The sequence below is a fragment of the Ambystoma mexicanum genome, chromosome 2p (genome assembly GCF_040938575.1).
Source record: "Ambystoma mexicanum isolate Mex_15411 chromosome 2p, UKY_AmexF1_1, whole genome shotgun sequence".
NCBI classification, from domain to species: Eukaryota; Metazoa; Chordata; class Amphibia; order Caudata; family Ambystomatidae; genus Ambystoma; species Ambystoma mexicanum.
Window position 1 is genome coordinate 1,006,469,999 of NC_090923.1, and position 15,423 is coordinate 1,006,485,421.

At 42.6% G+C, this 15,423-nt stretch overlaps 1 protein-coding gene across 4 annotated transcripts in view; it reads left to right on the forward strand.

The window, feature by feature from the left end:
- The window catches only part of SNX32 (sorting nexin 32), a 490,023-nt gene that overhangs the window by 300,291 nt on the left and 174,309 nt on the right, over positions 1-15,423 (forward strand). For all 4 annotated transcript variants that reach the window (XM_069644826.1, XM_069644829.1, XM_069644825.1 and 1 more), the window contains 2 exons: positions 2,986-3,025; positions 3,617-3,703. In XM_069644826.1, coding sequence (XP_069500927.1) covers positions 2,986-3,025; positions 3,617-3,703 — 127 coding nt within the window. The remainder of the gene's footprint in view (positions 1-2,985; positions 3,026-3,616; positions 3,704-15,423) is intronic.

Genomic DNA, 15,423 nt, shown 5'->3' on the forward strand with positions numbered 1-15,423 from the left:
TCATGCTAGAAGTAAATCCTTGACTTAAAGGTAAAACTTGCAATTCGCTGCTGCGGTAAAAATGGCAATAATTCAAATAATTCAAATAATGCTAAAGAAAAGTGCTGGTAATGGAATTACTGCCCCTTTTTTTACTTCACCTGACAAACTCATAATTTGTCTTCTAATCCTCAATTTTTGATTTTCATAAACAATCCCATTGTGTTACTTTAAAATGGATCACTTTACCTTATGTCTAACTGTGCAGTATCCGGGTGCTCCAGTGGGAGATTGTATGCCGCAGCATGAAACGTAAAGGTAGTGCCATATTCTGAAAAAAAGGTTTTGCTTTCCCACTTTTTCAATGACTCCACATTGACTGCCGTTGACCGACCTCAAGCATGATTTCTATTTGTGTTACAGTGGATAGAAGCAGAAATACTCCCTTTCCTGTCAATCACAGATTTGGTGCTCAATCCACACGGCATCTAGCATCAAGCATTTTGCCACTATTTTGCTGAAAAGGGATTAGGAGAGCCACACAATTTGAAGTTCTGTTGACAAATGCTGTTAATTTCGTCTGGGGGTGATGAGAACTCCGAAAATGCATTTGGCTTGATTACAGTTCCAGGTTGTTGCGGCTCTGATTGTGCTGATGCGCTTGCTTTGAACGTAGCAGTGTTTTTGACAGATTTAATAACAGAGCAGGTTTCATAACAGTTTATTGTTACCAGTCTGTGGTGGTTCCACGTCAAAGTCCTTGTGGAGGGGCATTAATTCATAGAGATTCCTTGATTTGTTCAATTGTTAAGAGCACACTTGAGTAGGCCACCTAGGTTGTATTATGGTTCAAAGTGGGCCAACTTCCTGCTGCTTCAATCTAGGAATCTGAGTCTGTTTTGTGATAGCGGGGTCATTTCTTAGGAGTCCTCCTTCACGCACCCTCTCCTGTGCACAGTGACTATGAAGGAAGGTGGCAGGAGTGGTGAATCCTTAATCTTCTTTCTAGTTTTCACCTTTCATCTAAAGCTAATCCAGTATTATTCTAGGATTCTGGTGTGCATAATACTAGCCTAAGGGCGTTGCCTTTAAATTTTATTTCATGAGTGTCGAGGAAGTCTGCAACTAAGAATTTAAGATATTTCACTTTCTATTTTCTGAAGTTGGGTGTGAAATATTTTTTTTAGGGAACAAACATTTAGTTCTCATTCACTAATGCCATATTTTAGGAGCATCAAATCATATTTGAATTGTTCTTCTAATTGAAACCTTCTCTGTAGCTATCAATCTCCTAAACAGAAAGTCTTTTTATCAAATATGTCTACTTCACGCAGCGTACGACTTTGTGGGAGGTGTTGATCATGCACAGGTGTGAACATGTCGCCTGAGCAGCGCTAATGGCAACAATGGACAGAAACAGACGTACCTGTTGCTCCCAAAGTTTCTTTGTTGGGGGTATTGCCCTGATTTTAAGTAGTGAAAAAAGACAGGTACGCCACTTATCTGGAGGCACGGTGCTATGAATTAACTAGCAATAAGTAAAGGTATCACCATTGGTAACTTTCCATGTTATTTTCCTGAAGCTCAAATTCCATTTTATTTAGCAAATCGTTAGCAGGACCTTACTTTGTGCCTGGTTCAGAGAGTTTCTCTAGAGTAAGAAGCACCGAAAAGTAGGAATGCGTAATGTTGAGCGCCTATGTTCATCAACGTCAGAACATTTCATATTCTCTCTTGTGTTTGCACATTTTTGATGTTTTTGGAGTATTATTAAAAACGGGTATGACGTTATTCCCTGTGCCTTCATAAAATGAAGATTCTCCAAATGTGTTACTTGAAGAAAGTCAACTCTCTTTGCTTTCAGTCAGTGCCTTGAGCAACCTTTGTGCACATCTGCATGTTTCATGGGCTCCAGGTTTTTTACCTAGCACGTATTAAGTCCTCCAGGAGTTTATGCCATAGTTGTGTTATGCACAGTGGCCATTTCAAGAAACTATTGATAAGTTGATTGATGCTAAAATCTCTGGCAGTGCTGAGTTCTGTGGAATTGCAGTTTTATAAAGACTTCATGGACATTCCATCACGGAAAATTCAGCATGGGTTGCGCCAATCAGACACAATTTGCAGGGCAGCCATTTTGGCTTACCCTTATGCCTTTTGTAAAGATTACTTGTTGGACTCCTTTTCTAGGACATATTCTTCTTGTATCATCTACATTCTTACCAATATTTTGGAGACGTGGGTATTTGCTGCCCCTTTCTCTTTTTAAACTGACCTTTACTCTTTCGATTCATTATTCAGATCCTTCCTGCAACAGCATCTGTCAGGTGCTAAAGGAGGGAGTGCTAGGGTATGACAGCGGCAGAATCCCCAGCGAGGGCATTTTCCATAACTGCACCGAGTCGGACATTCATTTAGATGCTCTTAAGTGAGTTAAAACCGAATTTCAAAGCAATAAGTAGGAGGAATCCCTTTGCTGTAATGTATGTAATTGTCAGAAGATTAGTGCAGCAAGTCATGTGCTATACAAATGTTTTCTCCCCACATAGCACTTCGATGCAAGTACCCAACGCCCTGGCTGTGTGCATATTGGGTCATAATGACGTATGGGGAATGCTGCTGGGAGAAACCCTGCTGGTGGCATGCGATTTTGCATCTCTAAACGGGGCAGGGATGTAAGTTGCACCTGCTTACCTGGTCGAGTGAGGGAGTCTATGAGGGGTACTTCTGTGGGGGAAAAGGGCGTACCCAGTGTGAAGTTAATTGCCAGCGGCATACAAACACTGCTATTATGACATTGAACTATCTATGTGTGCCTTAAAAAATAAAATCCATTCCCTCTTCCTGCTCTTTTTTTCGATCACCTCCTCAATCTCAGGCAAAAAATGTCCTCTCTCTCTCTCTCTCTCTCTCTGTTTCTCTCTCTCTCTCTCTCTCTCTCTCTCTCTCTCTCTTTTACCATGTGGCATTTAAGCGCTTGACAGTGTTATTCCTTTTGTCCTGCAGGATTTTCCTAAAGTTGGCTGAGTTGTTTGAAAGGCTGAGGGTAAGGAGCTGCACCATTTGCTGTCTGCCCATTGCAGAATGGGGTCTGTAAGTCTGCATTACATGCACTGGTTGTATATTGGTTAATGGCCGCTACAAAGGCTCTCCCTTTCTCCCACATTTCATTATGTTACGGCCCTCCTTCCCCTCTGCAGCTTCTGCTTTCGCTGTCTGAGAACTTCTCGACCTCTCCTTATCACAATCTGACATTATGGCTCACAAATCTTCCCCTTCCTCTTGGCTTTCTTGGTTCCTACTCTTCAATCTGTTTGTTTCTTAGCACCACCCCGCCTCTCCTCTTCCAGTCCTTTCCCAAGCAATTTGGCTGTTTTCTGCCATTTTCTCTTAACCTTCTCCTATTGCTTTGGTCCCACAATTATTTATCCTTCACCAGGTTCTCTGCTTCCACCTGACCAGTCTCATTCATCCGCCCCTCTGCCAAGTCCAACCATCTGTACTGCTTCCTTTCCTACTCCTCTCTCCTCTCTCTTCGTTCTTCTTCTTTGTAATTTGGCATTCATCATTTCAGAAATTCCATTTGTCTGACTGCCGACTCCACCACAACTCTTTTTTCTCTTTATCTGAATACCAGAAACTAGAAGGCCGAATGGCATCCGATGAGGACCTCAAGTTGACTGATCTTTTGAAATATTACATGCGGGATTCTCAAGCTGCAAAGGTAAAACTTGTGTCTCCTTGATTAGGGGGCAGGGGCTATTTGAGTGGGAGTAAGGTTGACTGAAGGCTTCCTTGTTAGAACATTATGAATGCACTATCAGAGGAGGAAACAGTAGGTAACTTCAGCGGATCTATGTGATTACTAGGATCCCCAGAATTTCCAACCCCCTTTATACCACATAGATATGCAGGGGTGACCCCTGCAGCCCCCCACCCCCATACTACTATTATATCCCACACACTCCCACATATATATGTGATGTAAGGAGGGGTCGGAAAAAAAGTCAGAATTTTGGTGCATTTCCAAGTGATTCTGATGTCTGACTTGACTGGTGTGATCCATAGGATTTTCTGTCTATGTGCAAACGTGTTAGCACGACTGTGTAAAGGACTTTGCACGGATGGGCTCATGCACTGGATAAGCAGTACAGATAATATCACTTGAAGGACCAGATGTGTTCAGTGTTGGTATGAGAATATATGATCTTAAACCAATGGGCATGGTTAGGGTTAGGTAAGTAAAACATAGATAGAACATGTATAGTATGCATGGCTGTGGGGATTGAGGCAAGGATCCTGAAGAAATGGTTGGGTAGATGGGAGTTTATAGTCTTCCTAGACAGACCACCAGTCCTCTTTAAATGTCCATAAAAACATAGGGGTTGGTTTGCACTCAGAAATTCCAGTTGATGAGTAACCTTTAACTTTGTAAAGCACAGGGTTCACCAAATGAAAATACATTTGAATGAGTAACTCATTCAAATGTTCACACTACATAATTTGTGTTCCACACATAGGGCTTCATTACGACCCAGGCGCTAAGTGGTTAACGGCGCCGTAAAAGGCTTCGGCGCAGTTAAGCACTTAGCGCCTTACTACGAGGTCCCTTTGCGGGACCCGACCTGAACGGCTGGTCTGGACCAGCCGTTAAAGTAGGGACCCGCAAAGGGACCTCGGAGGCAATTACGGTACCGCAATTTGCGGTACCATAATTGCCGCCTTCCCCATTCCCATTGAGCCCTATGGGGCAAAAATGGGAATGGGGAAGGGCCATGGGGAAATGGGGTAATACCGCCCCGCCAACCTTGGAATGGGGCGGTATTTCCCCATTTCACCATGGCGGACTCGTTACAACACCGGCACCAACCATGGTGCTAATAGCGCCATGGTTTAGCGCCGGTATTGTAATGAGGGCCATAGAAGTTTTAAAAACATAATTGAAAGAATTCAGCCAACTATGGCCATCCTGTGAGAATGTGCTTCTTTAATCATTGTTTTTTCAAAACACAGAACGTCTTGCTGCACTGAATACTGGTACCAGTTGTTATTCCACAACGTTTCACACTTTATAATTGATTCTCCTTCAAGTGGCTGTGGAGGAAGTTTCAAAGAACATAAATAACTTTCTAAATTGTCACAACTGCAATGCACCAATTCAAATCAATAGGCATTAGCCATAATGTAATGAAAATAGTCGGGATTGGTAGAATTGTTTAATGACTGTTAAATAAAAGAGTGAAATAGTGGTGAGCTTTGCACTACGTTTTATACTTTAAGATAATCTTGTCCACGTGGAAAAATAATTTTTCAAAAACGTGGGGTGCAAACCCACTGTAAAGAGTGCCTCCGTGGTTGCCACTGTTCAAAACGTGAGAAAAAAGACCTTGGCCGTGAGGGCAGCGGTGTGGGCTGCACACTCGTGGACCACTTAGCAGTGGTTAGATTCAAATGTCTATAAATTCAATAATAATTCGCTGTAATCATAAATTAAATATTTCTTTATTCTTTGCTTATTAGTATCATAAGCTTTGAACCCTCTGTGGGTATAATGGTTTAAAGGCTGAGAATGTCACATTGAAGGCCTATGCATTTCAGGTTACAAACCCTTCCTCAGGGCCTGTGAACTTTAATCTACTGATTGCCTTATGGTCAAATCTATATACATAGTCGATATGTTATCAACAGTTGGCAAATAATAAAACAGTTTTCATATTAAAGCAAAAGAACATTCACTAAATGCAGTGAAGGAAATCATCCATGTACATGTATGTAGCATTGAGAAAGGTACGTTACCAACTGGGCGACATTGAAGGTAATGTTTGGGTAGTTCATCAACATCCAACGATTCATCAGTTTGTGAAAACACGAACAAAATAGAAAATTTAAACAAACTTAAAAATGTGCCTATAGCTAGAAAGACTTGTATGAACGTTTCTTCTGATAAATGAAACTAATGAAATGAAAGCAGGTGACTGACCTGCTGCTCGCGTGTTTATGAGAAAATAAATGCGAGTCTGTGAAATAGAAGGTCGGCTGTCAGTAAATGTATGTGAGTTGAATGGCGGATAGCCTGCTTCGTGCCTGCTTCGTGTCTTACCTAATAAGTATCACGCTGCGCTGAACGGCAGCTGGTTCCTGCAGCCACTCGCGTGCAGAACAAAATGAGCTTAGTCATGAAACTTCGAGCGTCAGCTGAACTCTGCAAACCTTCGCATGCATAATGGAAAAGACTTAGTCACAGGGGGTTGCCATGGAAATCAAGGAAATGCTAATGTGGTTGAGTGTGCACAGTATTGTGTGTATAGTAAACGAAGCGGCCATCTTAGGCTGGTGTACGTAATAAGTATTGTTAATCTAATGAATCTGAAGGCGAGCGATCGCTGAATAAACAACCTGAAAACGTGAACCTGAATATGTTGAAAGCAAAAATAAAGGCAAAGTATTGAAGAAATTGAAATATGAAAAATAAAAATAGAAAAAGAAGAAACAGAAAATTGGTATTAACGAAATATATGATAACTAAAGAAATGTAGGACAAAAAATAAATTGTAAAATTCAAACCATACTTGAATGTTGGAGAAAGATACATCAGTAAAACAATAAATGATTAATATCAGTACTAACTAGTAAAGTCTTGAAAAAACAATAAATCTTGAAGCAACAACTTAGTACTAATAAACATATAATGTAGAAACTAAACACTAATTCTGAGATTCCTTCATAAGAAACAACTTAAGTCGAACTCCTCATTCATCCCTCCTGGTGCCAGAGACCCTAGCTTCTCGATCCATAGTGCTTCTTTCTGTGCTCTCAGTTTTTTCGTATTCATGCTCTGTCCTTTGGTAGGAATCACTTCTAATACTACAAATCTCAATTGTGCTACTGTGTGTCCATTAAGAACAAAGTGTCTTGCCACTGCTGATGTTTGGTTGTTTATACGAATGCAGGATTTATGTTCATTAATGCGTATTCGTATTTTCCGTGCGGTCTCGCCGACATAGTACTTGGCACATGGGCATTTGATTGCATAGATGACGTTTTCTGACAAACAGGTTGCATGATGTTTAAGTGGACTTTTTTCTCCTGTTCTTGGATGCGATATGTGAGGTCCTTTAATAATGTTATTGCAATTGCCACAACTCATGCAAGGATATGTTCCAGGATGCTTATCAGCAGTTTTCAATTTGGATTTCTTACTGTGTGTCGACCAATACGTTTCATAAATTGTTGCTTTTTTGGAATGCAAACACGGGTGGTTGCTTAAACAATTCACATGTCCTTTGATCGTTCTGTAATATACTCCATCTTTTGAGTACAATGTCTTTGATTTTTCGGCTCTGAATTGAGTACTTTGTGACAAAGACCAATTCAGGACTCTTACGTTCAGGTTTTTTAGACAACAATTGTGTGCGATCTTGCATATCTGTTTTGGTCCTTGCGGTTACAAGATCATCATCAGGGTATCCTCTTTCTTTGAGTTTCATGTGTAGTTTGTCCAATTCAAGATTGCGTTCTGTTGGATCGCTTACAATTCTTTTGATACACAACATTTGGCCAAATGGTAAGTTGAGAAGGATGTTGGGTGGGTGAAAGCTCATTCTGTGCAAGAGATTATTTCTGTCTGTAGGTTTTGAATACAATTTTGTGAGAATTCTGGAGCCATCGATCACAGTTTGGACATCCAAATAATGGATATTTGGGTTGCCTATTTATATGGTGAATTGTATTCTGTTGTCAATGTTATTTAGATATAGTAAAAAAGTGTTGAGTTCTTCTTTGTTGCCTTACCAAATCCCAAATATATTGTTGATATACCGGTTCCACTTTTTCAGGTGTCTGCTCCATTGTGGGTGATTAATAATGTGTCTTGTTTCGAAATCGTACATGAACGTGTTTGCATATGACGGTGCCATAGTGGCTTCCATCGCGGTTCCAGTTAATTGTTTGTAATACGTTTCTTTGTATCTAAAACAAGAATTTTCTGAGATGAATCTTAATAAGATCAACAAAAACTCTTTGCTAGCTCCTATTCGTCCTGCATCAAACAGTAGTTTCTCAACTGCTCGTTGTACTAAGTTGTGTGGAATACTTGTGTAGAGGCTAGTGACGTCAATGGTAAATAGAACATCTTCTGTTGTAAGCTCAATTCCTTCCAGGATTTGTAAAAAATGAGTAGTGTCTTTGATATACGTAGAGGTCTGTTGAATAATCGGCTGAAGAAAATAGTTGATATATGTACCTAGAGGTTGTAAAATGCTTTCAGCGGCGGCCACTATCGGTCTTCCAGGGGGATTCGTGAGTTGTTTATGAATATTTGGCAAAATATATAAATGTGGCATCTTGGGATATGCAGTCCACAGATAAGCTTTTGTTTTGTTGGTAATCCAGTTATTCTCTAATGCAGTTTCTAATATTCCGTTGAGTTAAATTTTGATGTCCTTAGTTGGATCTTGTGGTAATGCTTGGTATGTTTCGGCATCTGATAATTGTCTTAAACATTCAGAATCATATTGTATGGTGTCTTGTATGACTATTGCGCCTCCTTTGTCGCCTGGTCTGATTGTAATCAAATCATCTGTGAAGAGATTTTTAATAATTGACAGTTCTCCTCGATTTAAGTTCCTTCTTTTGGGCTGGTGAAATTGTATTTTCTTGATATCATTTAATAACATGTTGTGGAAAATATCACTAGCTGGTACGTGCACTGGTGGACTAAATGTACTCTTCGGTTTAAATTCAATGTATTCGCTTTCTTCTTGGCATTGAGTGTCCGTGGTATTAGCTGTTTCCGCAAAGTATGTTTTCAATTTAAGTTTACGAGCTAGTTTGTACAGTTCTATCTTCGTATTGAACATGTTGTTACTATAAGTTGGCACAAACTTCAGGCCTTTTTCAAGTGTTCTCACTTCTTTAGTTGTTAGATTTCTAGTTGAAAGGTTGACTATTAATTTCGATTCGTTTGTAGTTGTGTTTTCATCCCTTGTCCTCTTTTTCCTTCCTCTCCTTGTCCTCTTCCTCGTCCTCTTAAAAAAACTTTCCTTGATAGATTTGTTGGTTGTCTAGGTCTTAAATTGATTCCTGATGTACTTGCTGTAGAGTTTGCTGTTGTTGAGTCTTCTGTGGTTTCTATATTGTCTGATTCTGAACTGCTTGGATCACTTGTAGATTTATTGGGTCTTTGTGCTTGGTTGAGGTATTTATCCGCCCAAGTATAAACTTCATTGTTTAGATAATCATAAGTATCTTTTTTAAATTTTGGAATTTTGCAAGATTCAAGATCTTGTTTATAGTTATCCAACTTGGTATAAATATCTACTAGTATCTCGGCAAATGATTCTGCATCTGTTAGTTCTGTTATGTCCTTGTATAGGGTCTCTATTTCTTTATCAAGTAATTCAATGTTTCCCGAAAGTTCTTTAATGGTGAGTAATATCAGATCAAGAGAACATTTATTTAGTATCTGTTCCCATTTTTCAACAAACTCTCTGTTTTCTTTACATAGAGTCGGATGTAATGGTATTCTCAGTCCTCTGGGAATGCGCTGTGCCTTGTAGTATCGGCTGAGGGTGACCACATGTAATTTACGGTTAATGAGTTTCCTAATTGAGTATTCAAATTGTTTAATTTTGCTTTGAGGATCTTGATTAGTTGTGGTGTTAACTGTTTCCTTGATAAGACCAAGTATGGCATCCGCCTCTTCGGCTGAAAAGCCAAGTGTAGTGGCTCTATTATCCGTAAGGTATTCGATATCCTCGTACAACATAGTCGTGTGCAATAGCTCAGGTGTGATCACAGATGCAAAAAATGACAACTGAAATGGTGGTGAGCTTTGCACTACGTTTTATACTTTAAGATAATCTTGTTCACGTGGAAAAATAATTTTTCAAAAACTTGGGGTGCAAACCTACTGTAAAGAGTGCCTCCGTGGTTGGCACTGTTAAATAAAAGAGTGTCAGCAACATGCAACAGCTAACATGTTTTTGATCAGTTGTTAGCAAAGTTCTCCTGTGCCATATTAACGTGGAACTGGCATCAGAAAAATTAAACAAAAGTGAAAGAGTGAAGTTCATATTGAAATTTCTGCTCAATTGCAACAAACAAATTGTGGTGGCCGCAAAGAGCACAGGACACTGGATTGGGGTTGAGGTGTTTATTGAGACACCTTAAACAGACGGGGCATGGGTCTACCACTCACAGTTCAGGCTTAGAGGACCAGTGCAGTTGATTGCACTGCACTGGTAACCCAGTAGCTGTCCCAACAACTTCTCACTTGCTAGAGCCCTCACAAGGCTTACTCTCAGTCATGGGATTATATTCTGCAAGTGAGGGAACCTGCTTGTCTTTACAAGCTGCCCTTCAGGAGCTGGCTCACTGCTTGTAGGGGAGGAGTGCTGGGACACGACCTTCCTCCTTGTTCCCTGCTCCGTGTCTGGCACCCTTCCTTCTTCCTACAGGCTTCTCGCGTCCAATCTCACGAGATCTCAGGCTCCCGAGATCTCGCTTGGCAGGTCCTCACACACCTTCTTTCGTTGGAAAGGCTTTGTCCTAGTCCGTGACAAAGTCCGTGAATTTGGTTGGCTTTCTTCTTTTTCATTGGGGTCAATTCAGGTCAATGGCTGCCTTGGGGGAATGAGTGTTCATGCGAGATGTTTCGCTTGGGGTTTGTTCCACTGGGGTTGCATCTCAGTGTAGGTCTTTCGCCGTGGGTGTAGGGCTCATGTGGATACTCTCACTTTGGTTTCCTTCTACCCTTGTGTATCCTGCTGCTGAGGACTGTCGGTTGAACCCCACAGGTCATTGCCTTCTCCCATTCCATGGAGAGGTGGGCTGTTGATGTTTTCTTCTTGTGCACAGCCATCCTTTCTAGGTTCCACCTTTTCCAGTCACTTGTATGGACATGATTGGTGCCCTTTCAGGTGACTTCTATGGCTTGGCTGTATTTGGAGCCCATTAGTGTGTCTTTGTGGGGCAGGTGTATCGTCACTAGGTCCCCATCATTTACCTCTGTGTGATATGCTGCTCTGCACTTGTTGCTCTGTGAATTCATGACCTTGTTGCTCTTCTGTAGTCTAGACATGATTTAACTCATTTGGATGTCATCGTCCTGTATGAATTTGTGCAGCCATGTGGGTACCAGCATGGATGCAGCCCTTCTCCCTCTAAGCATCTGAAACGGCCCGCGGCACACGCCAGTTGGAGAGCTCCTTTGACAAATCGGTTCGCCCTTTCAACAAGCCCTTTGGCTTGTGGCTGATACAGTTTTGCCTCAATTGTTGGATGTTGTGCTTCTTGAGAAAACTTTCCAAGTCTCTTGAAACTAATTGTACTCCATTGTCAGTCACAATCTCTTTGGGCAATCCTTCTCTTTGGAAGACAGAGTTGAGTACTTCAATGAATTTGGCTGTGGGGAAGTCTGGCATGAATTCTACTTCCACCCACTTGGAAAGTTAGTCCACCACGACTACCCCATATTTGTTGTCGCTCGACATGCCTTTCAACAGGGCTATGAAAGCCAGCCCTATTTTGTGCCACACCTGAGCTGGAATTTCTGTGGGTATTATGGGTGCTTGCCTGACTTTTAGCCTTTTGTCACTGTTGGCATATTCATGGCACCTCTCTATCATCCTATAATTCCCATGCACTTGTGCGATTTGAGTGACACCTGGGCTAGTAAGATCTTTGTCTGTCCTCCCTTGTTCCCCCTCCCTTGCCTCGCCGTGCCTTGAAACACTTGTGTATAGGCGTGTAATAAATGCCATATCATATCATATCGTCCTCACTTCTTGGTCCATGCTGGGCCACCAGTACGTGTCACGCATTCTGCGCCGTGTCATATTGCTGCCCAGATGGTCCGAATGGGCTCTACATAGTATGACTGTGCGCATGCCTCTGTGATGAATTACTTGGTTGCCTCTCATCACTAAGCCTTCCATTTCTACAAACTCCTCGTTGACCTTCTAATACGGCCGCAGGTCTGCTGGGATTGCTCTCTCATTGGGCCAACCCGTGCGGGCCCACTCTGCTACTCTGCCCAGCGCATCATTGTGCCTCATTTCATCCTGCCACTGGGACTCGCTAATTTCCATGAAGTCCTTATTTCTTAGGTCTCCTATTGTTGCCACCACGCATTTGTCTTCCAGGAAGGTAGTCCCCAGGATTCTTTGATCCATTAATCTGGACATGCAGTCCACTTGGGCATTCTTCTAGCCGGCGTTATGGGTGATGTTGTATGTGTACTCTTGCAGTTTGGCCGCAAGTCTTGCTAGACATGGCGTTGCTGCCTTTGTGCCTCCAGGGCTCAACATGTGCATCAAGGGTTTGTGGTCGGTGACCAGGCAGAACTTGGTTCCCACATGTATGATATGAAGAACTCCATGGCCCAGGCGCACGCCAGCATCTCGTTCTTGACCATGGAGTAGTTTTTTTCTGAATCGGACAGTGCTTTGGAGGTGAAAGCAACTATATTTTTTTCGGTGTCTCCCCTTTTTTGAGTGAGGGTGGCACCCAAGCTGTATGCACTGGCATCCGTTGTTATGTATGTTTCCCATTGAGGGTTGAATGTTTTAAATATGGGGCATGCAGAATTCTCTTCTTGATTTTGGTGAAGGTTGCAACTTGCTGTGAGTCCCACATGAACTCTCAAGACGGACAGGGTCTCGGAAAATCTGGGAACAAACTTTGCATAATATTCTGTATGTCCCAAGAATGACCAGAGCTCATTCTTTGAGGTCGGAGCTTGGGCGTCGACTATGGCTTGCAGTTGATTTTTTTCAGTTTAGGGCTCACCCCTTCTTTTGAGATCCGGTAGCCCAGGTACTACACTTTGTGCTCCCCCTTCTCGTAGCGTAGGCAAACTCCTGCACTCTGTAACTTGCCGAGGACTTCTCTCAGCACCCCGTCGTGGGTTTTAGCATCCTTGGCGTATACCAGGATGTCATCCTGGAAATATGACATGTTGTTGATAACGTGGAGCAGTGAGTTCATCATTCTTTGGAATGCTGAGGCGGCTGATGACAAGCCAAACGGCATTTGTGTGTATTGAAATGTGTCAAACGGCGTGATGAACGCTGTGAGGGGACGTGAGGTTTTGTGCAAATTGATCTGATGGTAGGCATCTCGCATGTCGATCTTTGATAAGATTGTTGCTTACTTCATCATCAGGATTATTTTGTTGATGCTGGGCAAGGGAAAACCGTCTGTGAGCACCTCCATGTTGAGGCTGCGTAGGTCTATGCATACTCTCAAGTAATTTGAGGACTTGTTTTTGATGAAGACAATGGGGCTTAGCCATTCTGAGGATTTAACTGGCTCAATAGTGCCCTCTTCAACCAATTTGCAAAGGTGGAATTGTAGAGCTGACCTTGCTGTCACTGGAACGGGCCTGACTTTGTGTTTTACAGGCCCGGGATTCAGTGTTTTTTATCTTGCCTGGTGTTTCCGAGAAAAGAAAGGGAAAGTCACACCTCAGGCCCGAGGAGACCAGCAGCACTTGGTCATCGGTGCTGGGGTCTAGCCAAATACTCAATTTGTGCTAGTCATCCCACCCCAGCACTGCAGGACCTTCGGTCAAGAAGTAGACGTTCATTGTGGTGCATCTCCTTAAACTCGAGCTTAGCATTGATGTAGCTCAAGAGGTCCACAGTGGCTCCACAGAAGACTGTGGGCTTGTGCATGGTGCTTCTAATCGCAAGCAAGTCACATCCTACCATGTTCTTTTATGTCTGGATGGGGAGGATGGTAAGGTCTGATCCCGAGTCAGCCATGACTCGTGTTTCGTTTACGACCAACTTCACTATGCAGTGGGGCTTCTCTCTTCTGGCGCCAGACGAGTTTACGATGATCACCACTGGCCTATCGGCTGGTGTTAGGAAAGGATTTGGGGTAGTACCCTTTGGGTGCACTACAACAACCTTAGCCTCCTGGCAATAGGTACCCAACCTTTGGTATAAGTCTGAACTACACAGGTTGGTAGTGTGGATGAGCAGCCAGGTTTATCTCATGAGAGGTCAATGTGAACAGTAAGGTAGTTACAAAGAGATTCACAGTGACAAGTATTCAAATAAACACTGATACTCAAGGTTTCTTGATAAAACAATTATTAATTTATTTACCCGTCAGTTAACCAAGCATTCTTCAGAAGGGAGCCATATAATAGCAACACTCAAATACACTTCAAAATACACACTCCTTGGGTTTCTCAGAATCAGCAAATACCCATTGGGGATGGCACACAGATACTTCCTACACCCTCAGGTGACTTAAATAGCTAGGACTCTGTGGACATTAATATATCACTGTTGCATTCACAGTAGCCTTATGAGAGTGTCAAAGGAAAGGGTTATTAGAACAAACTAGAGCTCACAAATATTCTAAAGCAGGCAAATACTTTTGAACCCCCCAATGCAGAGGAAGTTAGCTCCTTCCTGGAAGGACAGGTGTAACACAATGACAGAGGAGAAGAAAGGTCATTCAGGGAACCAGCCTAAGCCAATGTCAATGGGCAAAAGTCTATGTGAGCTGAAGCACTTCTTGAAGTTAAATAAAAGGTCTTTGCACAATGTTTTAGAACTCTTGGAAGAAAAAGAAGAAACAAATGTAGGGCCACTAGCCGTTAGACTTGTGAGGGTAGAAGATGCAAGCAACTATACAACAAGAGGTTAGTTCTCTTTACAGTACCTTTAGTTAGAAGAAAAAGGCAGCAGATGACTTCTGTTCCTGTGCAGCTCTGCAGATCCTGCTGTTCCTGGGCCTCAGTCGTGGGGAAAAGAGGGAGGACTTCTGGGGAATCCTGCACTGCAACGGGTTGGTCACCGACAGCAACCGTCAATCTTCAAACATGTGCCACTTCAGTGTTTCAGCTCCTCGCGTCTAGCGCAAATAGCAACACTGCGTTTTCGGTCTTCTCGAGGTTTTCCTTGCTTCTGATGTCCAGCACTCTGTTGAGGTGGCTCAGGCTCGGTCAGTCCTGCTTCCTGGGAGTCCGGACAATCTTCCTGAAGCTCTTGGCCAACTTAAAAGCAACGCACACAAACTGATGTTCCTCTCCCTGGCTATTCAGTTCCAGCAGCGACTGCAGTGGAAATTCAACCAGCTCCGAGAGAATGTCTAGGTTGTTTACTTTGGAGTTGATTGGTCCCAGCAACTCACGGGGAGAAGTCGTCCTTGCAGGGCTTCTCTAGTCGAGGCGATTCGGAGCTTCAGCACAGCAACAGGGCTTCACTGGGTAAACCAACGGTCCAGGAGTTGCAGCAGGCGTCTCTTCCAAGTTCTTCTTCGGATTGCTTTGTCCAGTGGTCAACTCTTCCTTTCAAGCCAAAATGCCTTGCCTTTTATGCAGGTTTCTCCTGTTCATTCCAGCCTAGCTGTCAGTCACCCACCTAAGAGTGCATTCCTGTCTCCTAGGAGACTAAGCACAGAGAGTTTCGGGCACCTCCCTCACTT